The 17,726-nt window shown below is 43.0% G+C and overlaps 2 protein-coding genes across 7 annotated transcripts; one reads left to right on the plus strand and one right to left on the minus strand.

Annotated features, from left to right (window-relative positions):
* The first annotated feature begins 2,408 nt into the window (after positions 1-2,408).
* LOC122614872 (flocculation protein FLO11) lies at positions 2,409-6,564 on the plus strand. Of its 6 annotated transcripts, none has more exons than XM_043789576.1 (9): positions 2,409-2,643; positions 3,879-4,114; positions 4,238-4,587; positions 4,660-4,905; positions 4,965-5,097; positions 5,458-5,562; positions 5,665-6,003; positions 6,109-6,183; positions 6,243-6,564. In XM_043789576.1, the coding sequence occupies exons 2-9, from the start codon at positions 3,889-3,891 to the stop codon at positions 6,437-6,439; spliced, it is 1,671 nt and encodes a 556-aa protein (XP_043645511.1). In that variant the 5' UTR covers positions 2,409-2,643; positions 3,879-3,888; the 3' UTR covers positions 6,440-6,564. The 6 variants fall into 6 exon arrangements, with proteins under 6 accessions (XP_043645511.1, XP_043645512.1, XP_043645514.1 ...); XM_043789577.1 differs by having other exon boundaries at positions 2,410-2,643; positions 6,109-6,187; positions 6,243-6,418; XM_043789579.1 differs by lacking the exon at positions 5,665-6,003 and having other exon boundaries at positions 2,410-2,643.
* Positions 6,550-8,548, minus strand: LOC122614874 (probable cytochrome P450 12b2, mitochondrial). Its single transcript, XM_043789582.1, has 6 exons — positions 8,412-8,548; positions 8,216-8,339; positions 7,908-8,154; positions 7,739-7,855; positions 7,259-7,685; positions 6,550-7,205 (listed from the first exon to the last, which is right to left on the minus strand). The coding sequence occupies exons 1-6, from the start codon at positions 8,508-8,510 to the stop codon at positions 6,609-6,611; spliced, it is 1,611 nt and encodes a 536-aa protein (XP_043645517.1). The 5' UTR covers positions 8,511-8,548; the 3' UTR covers positions 6,550-6,608.
* Between the last annotated feature and the right edge of the window lie 9,178 nt (positions 8,549-17,726).

Raw genomic sequence — 17,726 nt, forward strand, 5'->3', positions numbered from 1 at the left:
AAACAGGAACGAATTAATTGCAAAGTGAAGAAGAGAAGAGCTGCGAAATGAGCGCCATGCGATAATTAAAAACTGTATCGGGCAAATAGCACGCGACATCTAGACAGACTATATAGCATATATAGAAACCGAACTGAACAGAACCGAACAGAAGCGCCCAGTGTGTTGGCCACTTATTTTCATTTAGCCATGCCAACTGCCATCGATGTACTTGCGTGTCTCTGTGTGTCTCGGTGTGTGTGAGCGTTCAGTGGCGTGTGAGAGTGCTAGTGTGTATGAGTGTGTGTGTGTGTGTGGACCGGAAGCGCAGCGGCATGCAAAGACGCCATAACTGCCATGACGAAACAGCAGCTGAAAGTGAGGAGGGCGGGGAAGGGGAAGGGGAATGACCGCCGTAAAGTCCGCGGAACCTGTGCGTTTCAGAGGTTATCGGTCCTAACCCCTTGCTGACATGGCGCCAAAATCGGAGCGAGGGCGGTTCCAAAAGTTCTACGGAACTCCGCAAAATCTTAACCAACATTTAACACACTTTTTCTTATCAAGTTTTTAAGCTTACATTTTGTTTATATGTTATTTCCATGTGTCATAATTAATTATAAGAGCTTATGGTAAGCTATTAAGACATTCTTACATTTGCACAAGTGTTATGCCACATATGCGGTCACAGTAAAGATATTGCTTATATAGGTTAGTAGACCATGAGTTGTGTGTGCGTTTGTAAACGATTCTTAATGCCCCATTTGTGTGTGTTTGTCTTCACAAACAACTCAAGCTCCCCATTGCTGTGGCAAAATTTATGCGCAAACTAATTTAGCCAAAGCCGCACTCAACCCGCATAAAAATAGCTGTCCAAATTGTGCGGCGTTGGCTTTTGAGAGCGACTCAAGTGGCAGCAGCTCAGTTGGGCTTGGCCATTTACTCGTGGCCATATACCACACGCCAGCATCTAAAGCATCAAAGGGAGTTGGGCGGGGGTGCTCAAAGGATAAGGGATAACGGATTACGTGAGGTGGGCGAGCTGCTTAAAAATACCAAACAAAATATAAAACACAACTGCTGTCACAGGTGGAAAGGTTCTAGTCAGCCAGCCAGTTGTAGTTGGTGGCTTATCAATGGCAATCGTGGGAGCCAAAACATTTTTATTTCGCCAAAAACACTTACACATCCTGACACACCACCACAGTTCACTATGCTGCTGTGTGTGTGCGTGTTGGTGTGTGTGTGTGTGAGTGAGGTCACCAAGACAAGTGCATGCGAATTCCGCGACTACATCCTCCTGCCTGCGCGCTTTTCCGAGTTTCCTTGCTGGCTGCTGGTACTCCGCGTGATTTTCCTATTTTCCCATTCACTAGCGCTTTGCATTTGCAGTTGGCCAAATAATTTTTCACAACACACTGCACACGGTTAACATTTTCCTGCTTCTATATCCCTTTGCTATTTGCGGCGCACACACGCGAGATGAATGGGTTTTTTGCAGCGGGCGCAAAAAGAGGAGCATGAACGGAGTCCTTCCAGAAATTCACTTGGCGAACGCAGGGAGGGGGGGGAGCGGGAAGTCCCTTTGATTTTACACAGAAACGCGCGTTACGAGTGAGCGGGACGGAGAAGCGCTCCGCAATGCCGTCCGCTGCCGTGGAGAATTTTCGCGCAACTGAACGCTCGGCGAGAGCTTTTCCGCGCTTGCTGGGCGGCGAGAGCTTTTGCCGTCGAGCGAAAAGCGAAATTGAGTGCAATTCGGTCGAGTGGCTGCTCAAAAGTGCCGAAAGGACGAAGGGTCCTTCAAGCGGGATAAACAAGCCAGGTAAACACGATTGTCATTGGCGACTGGCAACTGGCGACTTTAAAAGCTTCAATTTGCTGATCCCTTATTCATGGCAAATTCATTTGATTTAATCTCGCAACAAGCATATGCTGCAGATTTTTTAAGCAAGTCAATAAGAATGATTAATATGATGATTAATATAAAGATGTGAGTGGGCAAACTGTAACGAATTTACAAATCAAAATTGAAAAGTAAAATGGGTAGAAATTACTTTTCACCACTATTAAAGCTTGTAATATGAATATGATATGAACTAAGCGGAAATAAAAATGCAACTCCTTTAGACTTATAATTTTAGAGATTGGAAAATCGTAAAGCCAGCAAAATACCAGCTAATAATAAAGATGTAATCACAGTGATAGTAATGATTGGTAGATATTCGGGGTAGATTTGCAATAGCAGATAACCATCGTCACTCGGACTTCCTATAAACAATACCCTGCGAGATGGTAAGAATAAGAGAGCCAAAAAAGAGAGAGATAACGCTTTTGACAGTTGACTTGACTGCTCGTCATGGAGCCGAATAAATGCCGAATGAAAGCCGAATGCCCCGGCTTAAGACGATTGCGGTTCGAGAAGTCGCGCATCGAAAGCCACTGATCAGTCAGTCGGGAGTTGTGCAGCCGGTAGATCGTTGCTCCAGGATTTTTAGGCGGATTTGGTAGAAAGTTCTGCCAAAGTGTTTTAACATATCCAAAAACCGTTTGGTAACGGCATTTTTTTGGCAAACTATCGGCTGGTACGAGAGTTTCAATTAGGTTTTGTGCTCATAGACTTGCACAAGGTAGCGGTGAGAGAGAGAGAGAAAATCCAAGAGACCGGTAAGTGGGATTGCTGCATAGTCGGCTGGTGCGGCCTCTCCGCTGATTCGCGATCGCCATTATGGCAGGAAAACGAAACTACCGTTATCAGCTCGATTTCCAGTGCCTTGCACTTTATACTTTCGCTTCCCCTGCTCTGCTCCCCCTCCTACACTTCCCTTTCCCACCGCATTCCTCACTCGCCGAAGAGCGGACTTCTGCAGTTCCATCATCTCGTTACACTGGCTAACAGGATTTCGCTTCGATTCATTCCAGTGCGGCATGTGTGGCGGAATGTTTTTAATTTTGCATTTTATGGGAGAGGGAAGAAGATACACTTTGATCCCGCGAACAAATTTTTGTGATAATTTTATTATTTTTGTTATTTTATTGAGAATTCGCGTATTTTCTGGGCGATGCAATAAGCGCTATAAATATCAAATAATTGAGTGTTGTGCTTGTGTAACTTTATATTATATAGTACGCCAGATTTCTTTCATCGCGCCAAGAATGGGAGTGCGATGCTGCTATCAATTTGAAAAGTAATTTATGTGTTCAGAAGTGCGATAGGTATTATTTGAAATCACCAATAACCTAACTAGTAACCTCACCCACACAACGATTATTGTGATGTCCGATCTCCGAGACGGAAATCTCCCGTAATCAATGATTGGAACTATTCCGCCGGTCACAATCGTACAAAGTTCGGATCGTCTAATTATAAAATACTTAATTTGTTTTGATTGTTGTTGCTGATTCTGCAGCTAGGTCTTCTTAATTTTTGCCGTTAGTCATTGTCGGCGGAAGGCATTAGCTACATACATATGTATAGCGACTATAAGTTTTGCCAGACGGCAGCAACAAAAAACAAAAGCAATCCTCCATCCGAAACTCAAACAAGTGCGAAGTTCCGATCCGCTCCGATAAGCGATCCACTTTCGGTTCCTCCTCCGGCAGACGACCTCGCATCGTCAGGTTTATTAATAAGGCATTACCGTACTATCCGCTTGTTCAGCTCCTAATCACGCGGCAATCCCGAATTTATGGCAGCTCTAGTAATTGCCGAGAATTAAATCGCTATTAAGTCGAATTATAAACAAGATTGCTCAATAGAAGCACAATGTGTACTAAAAATGTGCATATGCAGTGAAAAATTAATATTTAAGCCTGTTATATTATGATTTGTATCACAGATTAGGCAGATATAACGGCTGAAAGGTAGCCCTAATATAATAATATATTTTTATATTATTTAGAATCAGCAAGATGGCACAAGAAACGAAAACGATGGCGGTAGCCAAAGATCAGAACCAACGAGACCATATCGACGAGGAAGAAGTCATCGAACTCCACAGGTCACGCAGCTTTTACGACCGGGTTCGCGAACAGGCCGAGAGATTTGCCAGCACGCGAATTGGCCAATTCGTGATCGAAAGGGCCGATAAAGCACTGGCGATGATCGAGGACACTGCCAAGTGGAGTCTTCCGCAAGGTGAGCACATATCAAATACTATGTCCAAAAATAAATATAAAAAACTAACTCGATTGATATGAGATCATTATTCCTATAAATATATTAGTTATGAGTCTTAATTTGCATTCCACTTAAATATAGAAAAGTCTGCCGTTCCCTTGGAACGCCCCTTGCCCTGGGCTGCATTCCTGATGCTCATCGTCCTGCTGCGGCTCACACGCATTTGGTTGTCGGTTGGAGCCCTGATGATCGGCAATGGTCCGATATCACCCACGGACATGGTCTACTTCATACAGACCAGACGCCGCAAGCTGCGGGCCATTCGAGTTCATGGCCTCAAGGTGATGAGGCGGCGCCAGCAGGAGGTGTCCTACGGCAGTGGCAAGGGTCTGACCCAGAAGCTCAATCAGTGGTTCTCCCGAGCCATGTGCCGTCCAGGAGTTCAGCAGGATAGCAGCAGTCGTCGGGTGTTTGTGCGCCATTCGGAGCAGGTAAGTTTGAGGATTAGCATTGGATTAGATTGCGAAATCACTAATAAATGTATCTCTAAATTGCTGATGCAGGGACTAAGCAATTCCGTGGCTAAGCGCCCGCGGGAGGAGGACTGCAATGCCGATGCCGATGCCAACCTGACCATCGACCAGATGCTGGCCAAGTATGCCAACGAGAACTCCGAGGATGACTCCGACTTTGTGCCCAACGAGGAGGAGGAGGAGAGCAGCAGCAGTAGCAGCAGCGGGAACAGTGATTCCGAATCCGGCTCCAGCGAAGGAATAAGCAGCGGCGATGTGGATGAGGTTGTCAGACAGGTGGGATACACTTAAACACATAACTTAGTACTTCGTTTACCCCCTGATTTACCCCGTAGGCCAAGCAGAAATCAGCTGGAGCGGTGGTGGAAAACGGAGTGCACAAGGCCGAGGAGAAGGAAAATGATAAGGGAAAACTGAACGTAACGACAACCAGCAACGGCAACAACGACAAGGAGCAGGCGGAAGTTGGTAATGGACATTGAACATTATTAAGACTCTTGTGCGTAGCCCCCTAAGTCTAGGTTAACTCCAAGTATCGATTATCGAATTAAGCGTTGATGAAAACTGAACTTGAAACGTTGTCATGAAATACAATACAATACCGTTGCAACAATACACCAAAACTCGTCCTCGAGAACTCGACTCAGTCATTTCCGTAGATCATCCATTCACCCATCATTTGCAGGCCCCAAAAAGAACAAATTCGAAATTAGCCACCAAGCATCTTGTGAGTTTGGCCACACCCCCCTCGTTTCATTTCCTTCCCGTTGCCCTGACCTCGAATCTCTCTCTGTTTCTCCCCCGTTCCCATCCGAATGATAACGATAGCCACTGCTGCTGCCCCCCAGCCGGATGAGGAGTGGAAATCGTCGCCAGGACACATGAGCGCCGCCGTGATGAGCACCCGACTGTACAACAATACCGCCGCTGCAGGTAACTCACGCGTGAATCGCACCACGTCGCCCCAATTAACATTTTAACGTTAGTATTCTGTCTCTGTTTCTGTTACTCCGTGCATGTGTTCAAACACAACAGCCACCACTGATCCTGATCCCCAACCAGAGCCTGACACTCAGCCCGAATCCGAACTCGAAACCGAACCCGAACCCGAAATCCCATCCGAACCTTTATCTCAATTCCACCAACCCTCAACCGATGAAACCGATGACGATGCCGAGGACAGTTGCAGCACCAGTGGCAGTAGTCAAACCGGGAGCACTGTCTACCGGGCCGATGAAACCCAGCCAGATACCCAAACTGCACAGATACTCGAGGTTGCCGCCACGATAATCGATTCACATCTCTCCAACTATCCCACTGTTGACACCCTAACTCCTGCCACCTCCTCCGAAGATATATTCTATAGCCCTATCGGTGTGTGTTCCTCAACTATCCAAGTTTCTTATGTGCTAACAAGTGCACTTAATGTTTTTAAGTATCTGTATTATCTTATAAAGAGAAGTCTCCTTCCCCATTTAGGTTCACCCACTTGCTTCAATACTAGCCTCGGAAGCCAGGCTCTCCACAAGCGGGCCAGCATTCAATCCGTCCTGGGCAAGTAATTAAAGAGCATTACTCATTTGTAAGCTGTCTAATAGCACTGTGTTCCTCAGCCCACTCCACGCCCACGACGGAGGTGAGAGATCAACCCACTGAAGAGGCAAACCCCTCGGTGCCACAAACACCTGAGACCGAGAACACTCAACCGCAAACGCCCAAGGAAGTCCATCATCAGAATCAGCAGCAGAATCAACAGCAGCGTCAACGCAATCATCCCCACCAACGCTATCGTGGACGCAATAGGCGCTAGTCCTTGGACGGATATCCTTGTCATATCATTCGAGTTCGATTTCCCTCCTAGCCAGCTAGCCGTTCTTCTATTTTTTTACATTCCCATATTGTTAGTGAATACTGCGAGTAAATCTCTGAACTTAACCGGTAGTCTGTACTTGAGCTCAGGATGAACATATCACATTGAATCACCGACCGACTGGTTCCAGTTTGAAGCGAATATCACCGCAGGGTGCCAGGATAATGGTGCTCTCATATTCCATCGCAGTCTCGGGTAGCCAGCTGACCTTGTAGTTGCGCAAAAGTCGCGCCAGCAGCGTTTCGATCTCCAGCTCCGCAATCCTTTTGCCGATACAGGTGCGAGGTCCAAAGCCAAATGGCAGGTATACGAAGGGGTTACGGGTGCGGGCTGCTGGACAAGCCTGGATATCCGGCGCCAAGTCGGACTTGAGCCAACGTTCCGGCATGAACTCGGAGCTCTGGGCAAAGTAGTCATCGCTGTTGGACAGCTCCAGGACACCCATGAGCACACCAGTGCCACGTGGCACCTGATAGCCCGACAGCACTAGATCCTTAGGTGTTATGCGAAAGTTTCCCGGCGTAATGGAGGTGATACGCAGACCCTCCTTGATGCAGGCTCGCAGATAAGGCATGTTTTTGGTATTCACATCGGTCAAGGAGTCCTTGGGTGTGGGCATTATGCGGCGAAGCTCCCGACGAAGTTTCTCCTGCTTGGAGGGGTTGCGAGCCAAGTGATAGAGGATCGTCAGGCAGGCTGATGATGTCTAAAAGAAAGCAAATATTATTAAATCATGTTTCGTCTGTCATATCTATATACCGTATCGATTCCAGCCATTAGCATGTCCATAACCATGGTCACAGCCACCTTCTTGTTGAGTGCCAGCAACTGCTCCAAAACGCATTTGGTCTTCCGGTTTTCATCGTTACCAAAGCGCTTCATCGCCGTCTCTATGTAATTCGAGGTAATCTCGGTGATATCGTCGTAGGTTTTGAGAAACTTCCGAAAGCCAGCGGTTTTATAAAAGGTCCAAATGGAGGGCTGCACATCATACTGGAAGCTATAGGTAAAAAAGTCACCCATATGTTTGGCCAGACGATCGGCATTGGGATCTGGATTGTCACTAAGTAAACCCATGCGGGTGTTCAGTGCCACAAAGCTAATGGACTCGAAGGCCCACATCTTCAGCTGATTGTGGAAGTCAGTACTCAGAGTGTGGGTCTCTGGATTCCTTTGAGTTTCCAATCTAAAAAGAGGAGGAAAATGGTTTTAAATGCTTTTGAGATGAGTAACTCGTACTTGTCTATAAACTCCTTAGCTATCTGGTCAAGTTGCGTTAGATTTTGCCGCACATTCTGAACTTTCATAAGAACGGGATTAACCTTGTTGCGAATATCAGCCCATTCCTGACCCTGACTGGAAATAAATCAATTTAAAATACATTCTCTTTAAGTTGATATAAGCTTACTCAGATACCAAACCACCAACACCTTTAAAGACATCGGGTCTGTGAGTCTTGCGATAGTAGTTCAAGCTCTCCAGACCGATGCGAATGGGCCAAACGCCCTCGTTGCGGTAGGTCATCTCGAAGTCCTCGGGATTGTAGGTGAAGACTACGTTCGGTTTGCCCATCATTCCGGGTATGCAGTATATATCCCCGTACATCTCCCTCATGCGGCGGTTCATCTGAATCAAGTTTGTATTGCGAAGCGCTCCTATGGGTTTATTGGGTAATATTTACTGATATCATATATAATCTTTAGCCGAATAGCTCACCGCCTGGCATAAAAAAGGATAACATTCTCAGGGCGCTTGGACCAGGTATTTCTCCATACGGCCTGGCCTGTTGCCATTTCGCATCTATGCGAGGCGTCGAAGTGTCCGCAAGTTCCAACTGGGTCTGTCGAAAGATATAATCATTGTTTGTAAACAAATTTGTGCTCATCAAAAGCTCTTTTGCTCAAGTTATTACCTGCTGACTGAGAGTTCCTCCAACAGATAGTTTCCTATCAATCCACAGCTGACTGCAGGAAGCGTTTCGGTTGATCAATTTGTTAGAATGTTTCCACATTCTAAGTGTCTTTAAGCTGTGACTGGTTTTAAATGGTATATATTATTTATATAAATTAAACCAAATACGTTTGTATTGAATGGTTCTTTTTATTAGAGCCAACTGCTCTGAATTCTGGTATCTTACGAACTAAATGCAAATCAAATTTATTAAGGCCGCCAAGTCTTCGGTTGGAGGCAGCGGACCCAGCAGAGCGCTTAGTCAGCGCCTCGTGCCGTCTGGAGTTCCGTGCCTTCGACGGTCACCCAGCGCGCACATGCCCGCCTCGCATTACGCTGACCCTTGCACATCGCTTTCGCTAAAGCGAAATGCGGTACTGGGCTGGCTCAGCGTCGCCGATGTTATTGTTGGTCCATCCGGTCTTGGATGGCATTTCGGCGGGTCGTCGCACCCCTCTGACTTGCTCGTGTTAACTCCTCCTTGTCTTAAGATGAAGTCGTCCCCGGATTCAATGGTCTTAGATGGTTGTTGACGTTTGGCTTTCAGACGGTAGACAAGAAAGATGATGACCAGGGTTATTGAGGCTGTGGAGGAGACAGAGCAAAAGATCCAGGTGTTGCCTGATGGCAGTCGGGATTGGAGGTGGTTGATGTGCTGCAGATTTTTAACGCTCATTCCGTGAATTGATGACAGACTAAGGCGCTCTAGGTGCCTCAGAACGTTTACTTGAGCCATGGCTGAAACTGCGGCTTTCTTCTTTGATGTTCCGATATTGTTGACGTAAAGGGTGCCGTTTATTTTAATTTTTTCGGTATATGATACCAGGTAAGTTCCTGATATCATCCGGCTTATTCCCTTTTCGTCGGTGATATTTATCGTTACATCGTTGGTGATGAGCATTCCCTCGTCGATCATGGTGACTGGGTCCAAGTGTCCAGGCTGGGTGTTGCAATGGGCGACCATGCCAGAGATGAGTTGTTGTGCGCAGGTTGGCGCTTTCGATCTCCTGCAGAAGGTGGTGCCCGCTGATACATTGCAGTCCTTGACCGCGAAGGTTTCCGTACCGCAATCCGCGACCGTGCTACCGTCCTCGAAATCTAAGATTCTATTTTCATGCTGTACTGGGAATATTCTTATTTTTCTACAAGTTAACAAAGGCTTCGGAAATTTTATTAAAAAGTACAATAGGTCTCGATTTTGAAAAGTTTTTATGCTAGCTACCTCTAAAATATCTGACACGCTAACGTTTGTGGGATGTTTACTTTCAATCTCCTTTACGTCAACGTCGTTCAGGATTATTGGACTTATTACGTTTAATTTGGAAAGGGTGATTGCAAGTATTAAATTTTCAAGTTCTTGGATTACAACACGGTTTTTTGCCAAAATTGTCTCGTACAAATGTTCTGTGTCTAAGTTGTCCGATTTTAGAATAGAGTTCATGGATGAGGTCAGTGTGTTTAATTGCAATTGTATTTTGTCGTTTATTTCTATCTGTCCATTTACCGAGTCCGTTAGCTGTCCCTGTCTAAGCCTCACCTGGTCCCAGTCGTCAGAGTCAGGTGTCCCCGCTATTGCTTTCAAAGCAGTCCCTATGAAATTAAGACTACGGGCATGTCGGTGACGTACCTTTAGTGTGTCCAGAAGAGTCTCTATTCGTTCCAAGTCCGTTTCAAGTACCCGTCTCATGTGCTCCTTCACGAAGAAGTCCATCGCGTGTTTCGTCTCGTCTGCGTAAGTCTCGTACGATGTAACGTTCGTTGTATGTCCCATGTAACCGTACTCGTCCCATAAAGTAATATCTCCGTCCATTATTGGTATGTGGTTAGCGTGTGAGTATTCGTTTAGTTTTATGGTCCAAGAGGGAGTTGTCAGTAGGACTAACGGGAGTAGCAAGTTTCCTAACCTAAGTGCGAAAAATATAAAATATAGAGAGTAACAAACGTCACTAAAGTATAAAAAAGTGATAATATAAAAAAATGTAAAAAAATTTTAAATTAAATTGGGCACCCTCTTAACGAAGGTTGTCCTTATGGACCACCCTCCCTTTAATAAGCACTGTCGTGCCCAGATCAGCCTCAATGACCTCTTCTGAGCAGAGTGGCGTTAATTTGGTACCCAGGCGTCTGTTGGTTTTTAACCAGACTTTTTCGCCTACTTGGTACTGTTTATTGTCTTTGTGTTCATTTGAGTACCTAAGTGTTTTCTCTTGAGCCTCTTTGATCTTGTCTTTTATTGTGCCCGCAAAATCTGGTGGAATAGCGTGAACTATTTCATGAGGCTTTTTATTTGTAACCGAGTGGACAGTTCTGTTATATTCTATTGTTGCAAATAGAATGAGGTCGGTCGTCTCGGTTATGTTTTGATCTATCTTGATGCACCGTGCGATTTCCGCTAGGGTGCTATGAAATCTCTCAACTTGGCCATTAGACGTGCTGTGCAAGGGGGGCGCATTTGAGACCTGTATACCATACCTATTTTCTAGGATGGTTCGTATGGTTTGTGAGTTGATAGACCTTTCATTGTCGCAGTAAACTGTTTTTATTTTAGGGAACAGATTTATTAGTTGTAGTATCGGAGTTTTGATATCTACGATTGCTCTTGAATCGATTGGTTGGACTATAGCGAATTTTGAAAATTTGTCGATACAAGTTAGAAAATGCTTTTGATCAGTTGAAAATATATCTATGTGGATAATTTCCCCAGTATAACCGGGAATTGGTGTTTCCGCTATGGCTTGTTGCACTGGGTGACGATTGTATTTTGCTTTGGAACATGTTCTGCAATTTGCGGTGATTTCTGCCGCTAGCTGGCCCATTTTGGGAAAAAAGTAGTCACGAAGGACCTGTTTTACGTTTTCCTGTCCTGCTCTATGGGCTCTATTGTGTTCCGTGGTCATAATTTCCCTTTGCTCGGTACTGTTTGTTATATCGGTGACCAAGCTCTTACAATGTCTAAATGTCGTCGAGGGAAAAGCGACGATTAAATCGTGCTGAATGAAGGCGAGTATAGGTAGCTCGCAGTGGATTGCATTGACGACATCTATTTTTACTAAATCTTCTAGTGAGCGAAGCAGTGTTGTGCGGTCTGTAAATCGCACAATGTGACGCGTTTTTGATTTAAAAAGGATGATTGATTTTATAGACGGGAAATCTGCCTGTTCGATCACTATTTGGTTCCTGAAACAGTTTACAGGTTTTTCCGTTGATTCTATAGTGTAGGTCAACGACTCCTCGCTGTGGATAGTAGCGATGTCGGAGTGTGTATCGTTATCTAAAGCATTTACGTTTTGCCGCGACAAGGCGTCGGCTACGTGGTTTTCTTTACCCGGCTTGTAGAACACTTGTGCGTTATGTTCATCAACAAACGCTTTCCACCTTTTGAGCCTGGGATTCGGATTTTTATCCGACATTGAACCGGTCAGTGGTTGATGGTCGGTGAAGATGTTTAACTTCTTTACGCCATATAAATAGCTTCTAAGATTTTGGAGTGCCCATACTATTGCTAGTAGTTCTCGTTCATTTGTTGCCATTGAAATCTCGGTTCCGCGTAACGTACGAGAGATCATGGTGATTGGACGACCTTTCTGTGAAAGAACAGCCCCTAGGCCGCTTCCAGAGGCGTCAGTGGTCAAGTCAAATGGCTGAGTGAAGTCTGGGTATGCCAACATGACATCCTCAGACTCCAGGATGTTTCTAAGTTTTTCAAATGATTTTCGCTGCTCGTTGGTCAGCTCTAGTTTGACTTTCTTTGAGTGGTTTGCACCAATTTTTCCATTGTCACCTTTTAGAATATTCGTCAGAGGTCTTGCGATGCTAGCAAACCCCTTTATGAAACATCTATAATAACTGGCCAGTCCCAGAAATGACCTGAGACTGAACAGTGTTGATGGAGGTTGAAATTCTTTTATAGCCTTAACCTTTTCAGGCGAAGTTTTAATTCCCCCTCGGGACACTATGAATCCCAAATATTCTACGTTCTCCTTAAAGAACATAGATTTTTCTACAGACACTCTCATGCCTGCATCGCACAAAGTTTTTAGGACCGTGTTTATATCGTTGACATGACTCTCCATTGTTTGGGAGAAAATGATTACGTCATCGACGTAGACATAGCAAGTTTTACCGATGTGGTCTCTCAGAACATCATCTATGGCCCGTTGGAAAATACTAGGGGCATTTTTTAAACCAAAGGGAAGTCTGCAGAATTCATACTTCCCGTTGTTGACCGAAAAAGCTGTCTTTTCTCGATCGCGCTCCGCGAGCTCAATTTGATGGAAGCCCGACTTCAGATCAAGAGTCGTGAAGTACTGAGCTTTTCCAATGTTCGACAGTATGGTCGATATGGATGGTATAGGATACTTGTCATCAATTGTTTTCTGATTCAGTTTTCTGAAGTCAATAACGAGACGTTTCTTCCTATGACCTTCTTCGTCAAAACCCTTCTTATCAACAACCCAAATTGGGTTATTGTAAGGCGACCGGGATGGTCTTATTATTCCGTCTGCTAGAAGTTGTTTAACTTCCGAATTGACGAAATCGGCTACACCCATCGGATATGGGTAAAGTTTTGAATATACAGGTTCCCCGTCAGTGCGGATCGTGGCGACCGTATTTATATTAAAGGGGAGGGACTCGTTTGGGTCCGCAAAGGCTTTTGATCTGTTTTTGATCATCTTTTTAAAATCTTCGTTGACGGCGTTTGGCACGTCCACGTCATTGATGTTAATAAAGTTTACATTTCTGCATTTTGAGTAAAAAATCTGCTCTGTACCATGATCATGCTCAATGATGTTTTTTGTTAGATCAATTTTTGCATTGACCCTTTTTAGTACATCTAGTCCAACAATTCCGTCATATCCGTTCAGGTTGTTTAACAAGAAAAAGTATGACTTAACATTGAATAGATGGATCAGACACTTTTGTTTTATTTTTGTGTGCCCATGGATTGATGTAACTTCAAATGGTGTTTCCACCGGTTTGAAGTGTTTTAATTCAGATAAAGGTTTTATGTAATTTTTGGAGGCTCCTGTATCTAACAGTAACCTGATTTCCCGCCCCGCTATCGTACGAATTATGTACGGGAGCAGGGACGTTCCCCTAAAAAATTACATGATTCGGAATCGGACGTGTTATCTGCCTCGATTTCCGCTGCTTCGTAGGATGACTTTACCCTATACTCCTGGTCATTTGACTGCTCTTGGGTCGTATGGTTCAACCATTGACGACTGCGAGCTGTCTGCTCGCCCCTAAATTTAGAACGTGATGTGGGATCAACGTCCATTGGTTCAGGACCTAGATTTTGAGAATAGCTTTTACGAGGATTATTTGATTCACTGTTCTGTTGCGTTTGGCCTTTATGTCCTTGGTTTTTAGAAAATTGAGAGCCTCTAGTTTGGTTACTAGTGCCCGGTGCATTATTGTTTTGGTTTCTCTGGAAAACACCCTGGGAGTTGTTGTGGTTATTACCTTGTGGGGTGTTATGAAAACGGTTACCCTGGCGACGGTTTTCTGAATTGTAAGATTTGTCCTCTAAATTTTTATTAAAGCTTGCAACGAACCAGGCTCGTTCATTGCAAGACTCTGCCCGTTGAGCCACAGCCAACGCTGATGGCAAATCTTTGGGCGCAGCTGAGAGAACTACATGTCGGACTGATTTTTTTAACCCGGTCACAAAAGCGGTCAAAGCGTCCTGCCGTGATCTATTATTTAAGATAGCGGCAGTATTTGTGTCATAAGACAACAAAGTCTTACTAATAATAAGAGTTAGCTTTCTCTCAATCTCATTATAAAAAGTCATTAGGGGAAGTTCTCCCTGACGCATAGTAACCATTTGTTGTTGCGTTACCTCGATTGGAGTTTGTTCTGCATAAGCGCAGTCCATTCTAGCTATTATAGCATCAAAATTTAGTACTGTATTATGTGACGTAAGCATTACTCCCGCGGGGCCTATTACCTTGTTACGTATGATTCCTACGGCCTGGTAGGTTCTAGAGCTACCCAAATATGGTTTGTAGATTTCGTAGGCGTTAACTGCTGCGGTTCGCCATGCCACATACTCATCTTGTTTTCCGTCAAAACTTGGTATGGACTTTACTAAGTCTAGCGGTTCATTACAAGAGATAGCTGAGTTATGTGGTATTTGCTCGTATACCACTAGGGGTCCACCCTCATTTACTCTCTGCCTATTCTCAACCTCTTTAAGCTTTTCTGAAAATATTTTTTGTTGATGCTCTAGTGCGCCATTTACGGCCGCTTCCATGAGTCTAATTACATCTTTATTACTAATGGTACCTGAGGTTTTCGCCTGTTCTTGTGTTACTGTTGCCTCTTGTTGAAGGTCCTGATGTTGATTTTGAAAATCATGGTCGTTAACCATTTTTACTTTGTCTGTAAAGCCGTCAATTAAGTTACTTAATTCTATATCTTCGTCGGTCTTAGTACCGTCAATGTAACCCCCTTGATGGCTATTATTTCTTATGTCTTTATAGCTCTGTATTAAGTCTTCGTCACTGTCGTTGTTTTCGTTACTGTTTCTATACATTGGACAATGATACTTTTTAAATTTTTTTTTTTATAATTTGTATGAGAAAGAGCTTAATTTTCCTTCTTCATCATTTGTTTTTTTTTTTTTTTTTAAAATTTGTAAATGAAAATCGCTACACCTGAACTTTTAATTGCAATCACTCTTTTTTTGTTTTATTTCGTTACTTATTATGTGTATTTTTTTCAAAAATTGGCACACATGTCTGGTTGACGTTAAAAGAGGTAAATTGAAAAAAAAAATCTCACTTACATGTTATATTGGTATACTGGTATAATAAAAATGCATCGAAGACGGTAGCTGGTTGATCCGTTTATCCTCTGGCTGTCGTTGATTTAGCTGATTACTGTTGATATGCAGCGGTTTTCACTGTTGCTTGTGCAGCGTTGTTTTGTTTTTGTATTAGATAATTTTGTTTGTTTGTTGCTGTTCACTATTATTGTGCAGCGCGCGAGTCCGAAGTGTTTTCAAAGAAAACCCGATTACGAGACCTTGATTTCTAGATCTTTTTACTACGGATTTTACGGTTTTACGACACTTAAGCGCGTTGGGCGTCAATTAAACCAAATACGTTTGTATTGAATGGTTCTTTTTATTAGAGCCAACTGCTCTGAATTCTGGTATCTTACGAACTAAATGCAAATCAAATTTATTAAGGCCGCCAAGTCTTCGGTTGGAGGCAGCGGACCCAGCAGAGCGCTTAGTCAGCGCCTCGTGCCGTCTGGAGTTCCGTGCCTTCGACGGTCACCCAGCGCGCACATGCCCGCCTCGCATTACGCTGACCCTTGCACATCGCTTTCGCTAAAGCGAAATGCGGTACTGGGCTGGCTCAGCGTCGCCGATGTTATTGTTGGTCCATCCGGTCTTGGATGGCATTTCGGCGGGTCGTCGCACCCCTCTGACTTGCTCGTGTTAACTTATACTATACAAAAGCTTATAATTAGAAAACAGCCGGACAGAAATGAACTTCAACTGCAACCGGTGGCGAGAATTTGCCAACTGAAACTGAAACTAGAGAAAATGTATGACGCCGACTAAGCTTTTTCTCTAGAAATTAGAAAACAGAATGTTAGCTTTTCCCTACACCGCAAAGAAAAGGTTTAAGTTTACAGGAAAATAAATTAAATGGAACATAACAAGGTTGACTTCATAATCTATGTATATGCCCAAGCATTCTACTAGTTTATGTAAAATCGATGTATTTTACTTTAAGCTTACACACGTTTGTGTCAAAAACCTGCAGAAGCTTTCTACGCAAAAATATTACATGTGTGTAAAATATATAAATCTAATGCCCCTGAAATAAAATTTATTCACATATTTTCCGTTTTTCGAATTACATTTATTTATTGCATGCGTAAAATTTTCCATAGCATAAAATGTTGATTCTTGTTGGTTTTCTTACAATTTGTTGAATTTCTATACGATTTTGTTTCGTTATTAGTTGGTTTATTTTTGTGTGTGTGTTTGGTTTTTTTTTTCAATTTTGGAATATTTTTTGTATATGTATGTACATTGAAAATTTGAATAAGTTGTAAGAGTTGAGTTATCATTAGAGTTTAAGTTAAAGTTAAAGAAATAGAGAGTTGATTTTTAAGGTACATTATAGTTGTTGAGTTTTGCACGTTCAATTTAAGTAGACAATACATCAATAATATCAATTATATCAATATATATATCAATATCAATGGAGGATCTAGAGTTGAGTTAAACTTTTGATATGTATTTCGTATGCAATTGGCTTAGTTCAAGTTAGAGGACAAAATGTGACTACAAATTGCTCTTTGAGTTTGAGTATATTAATATATAATTTCGCATTACTATAATATATATTTTAAAACGGAAATTGGTTCCATTTTGGGTTATCTTTCCTGGATTTCGGTTAATGTACTTTACGCATCTGTATAAAAATATAAACAAATTAGAAATGTTCGTTGTCTTTGCTACTATATTTGCTTTCGCTTGGTTTACACAATTCAATACAACGCAGTGACTGACACAAAAAATCAAAATAAGTAGGAGAATAAAATATTCTGCGGAGGACCTTCAGTCTTGCTTTGAATTTATATTGCTTGGTTTGTTTCATTTCTTTCGTGGTTCCATTGTCGCTAGGAGATCAGCATTGGATGTATGTATGTATATGAGGAGATACACTGTAAAAACAAAGTTGATACCTTCCATAGTCTATTTTCTGTTTAGTATTGTTTAAGCGCTAGTCGAGCTCTGTGCTGAAGATCCCTATGAACTGGTACTCGAACCAAAGGGATAATAATACGTACACACATCTCCATGGACAGTGTGTGTAAAGTTGGTGTAAACCGAAATTGGATGGAAATGAATCGTGATGGAAAGTATTAGCCTAGGTTAAGTTTTTCACATTGAGTTTGATATGCATATGAAATGTTTAAACGTTAGCCAAACAGCTGATAAGTGTGTGTATATATATATATATTTATTAAGTGTATCTTTAGGTAGAGTTGCCGTAATTGATATGGATTTCTCTCGTTAGGAATACAAAATAATCTGGCTTAAAAATGCATTAAAAAACTATCTTCGATAAACCTAACACTAAGTGGGTGCAGTATAATTATCTAAACAGACATAACTATTCTTTGGTTTAGGCAGTGCGATATTAACCTAGAATACGGCTATATTCAACTAGAAGTTTGTCTATGACGATTCCGTGACACATCGCTCTCTACAAACTAGGTCAAAATCAAAGTCATTTACAACAAA

This window comes from Drosophila teissieri, chromosome 2R (assembly GCF_016746235.2).
Source record: "Drosophila teissieri strain GT53w chromosome 2R, Prin_Dtei_1.1, whole genome shotgun sequence".
NCBI classification, from domain to species: Eukaryota; Metazoa; Arthropoda; class Insecta; order Diptera; family Drosophilidae; genus Drosophila; species Drosophila teissieri.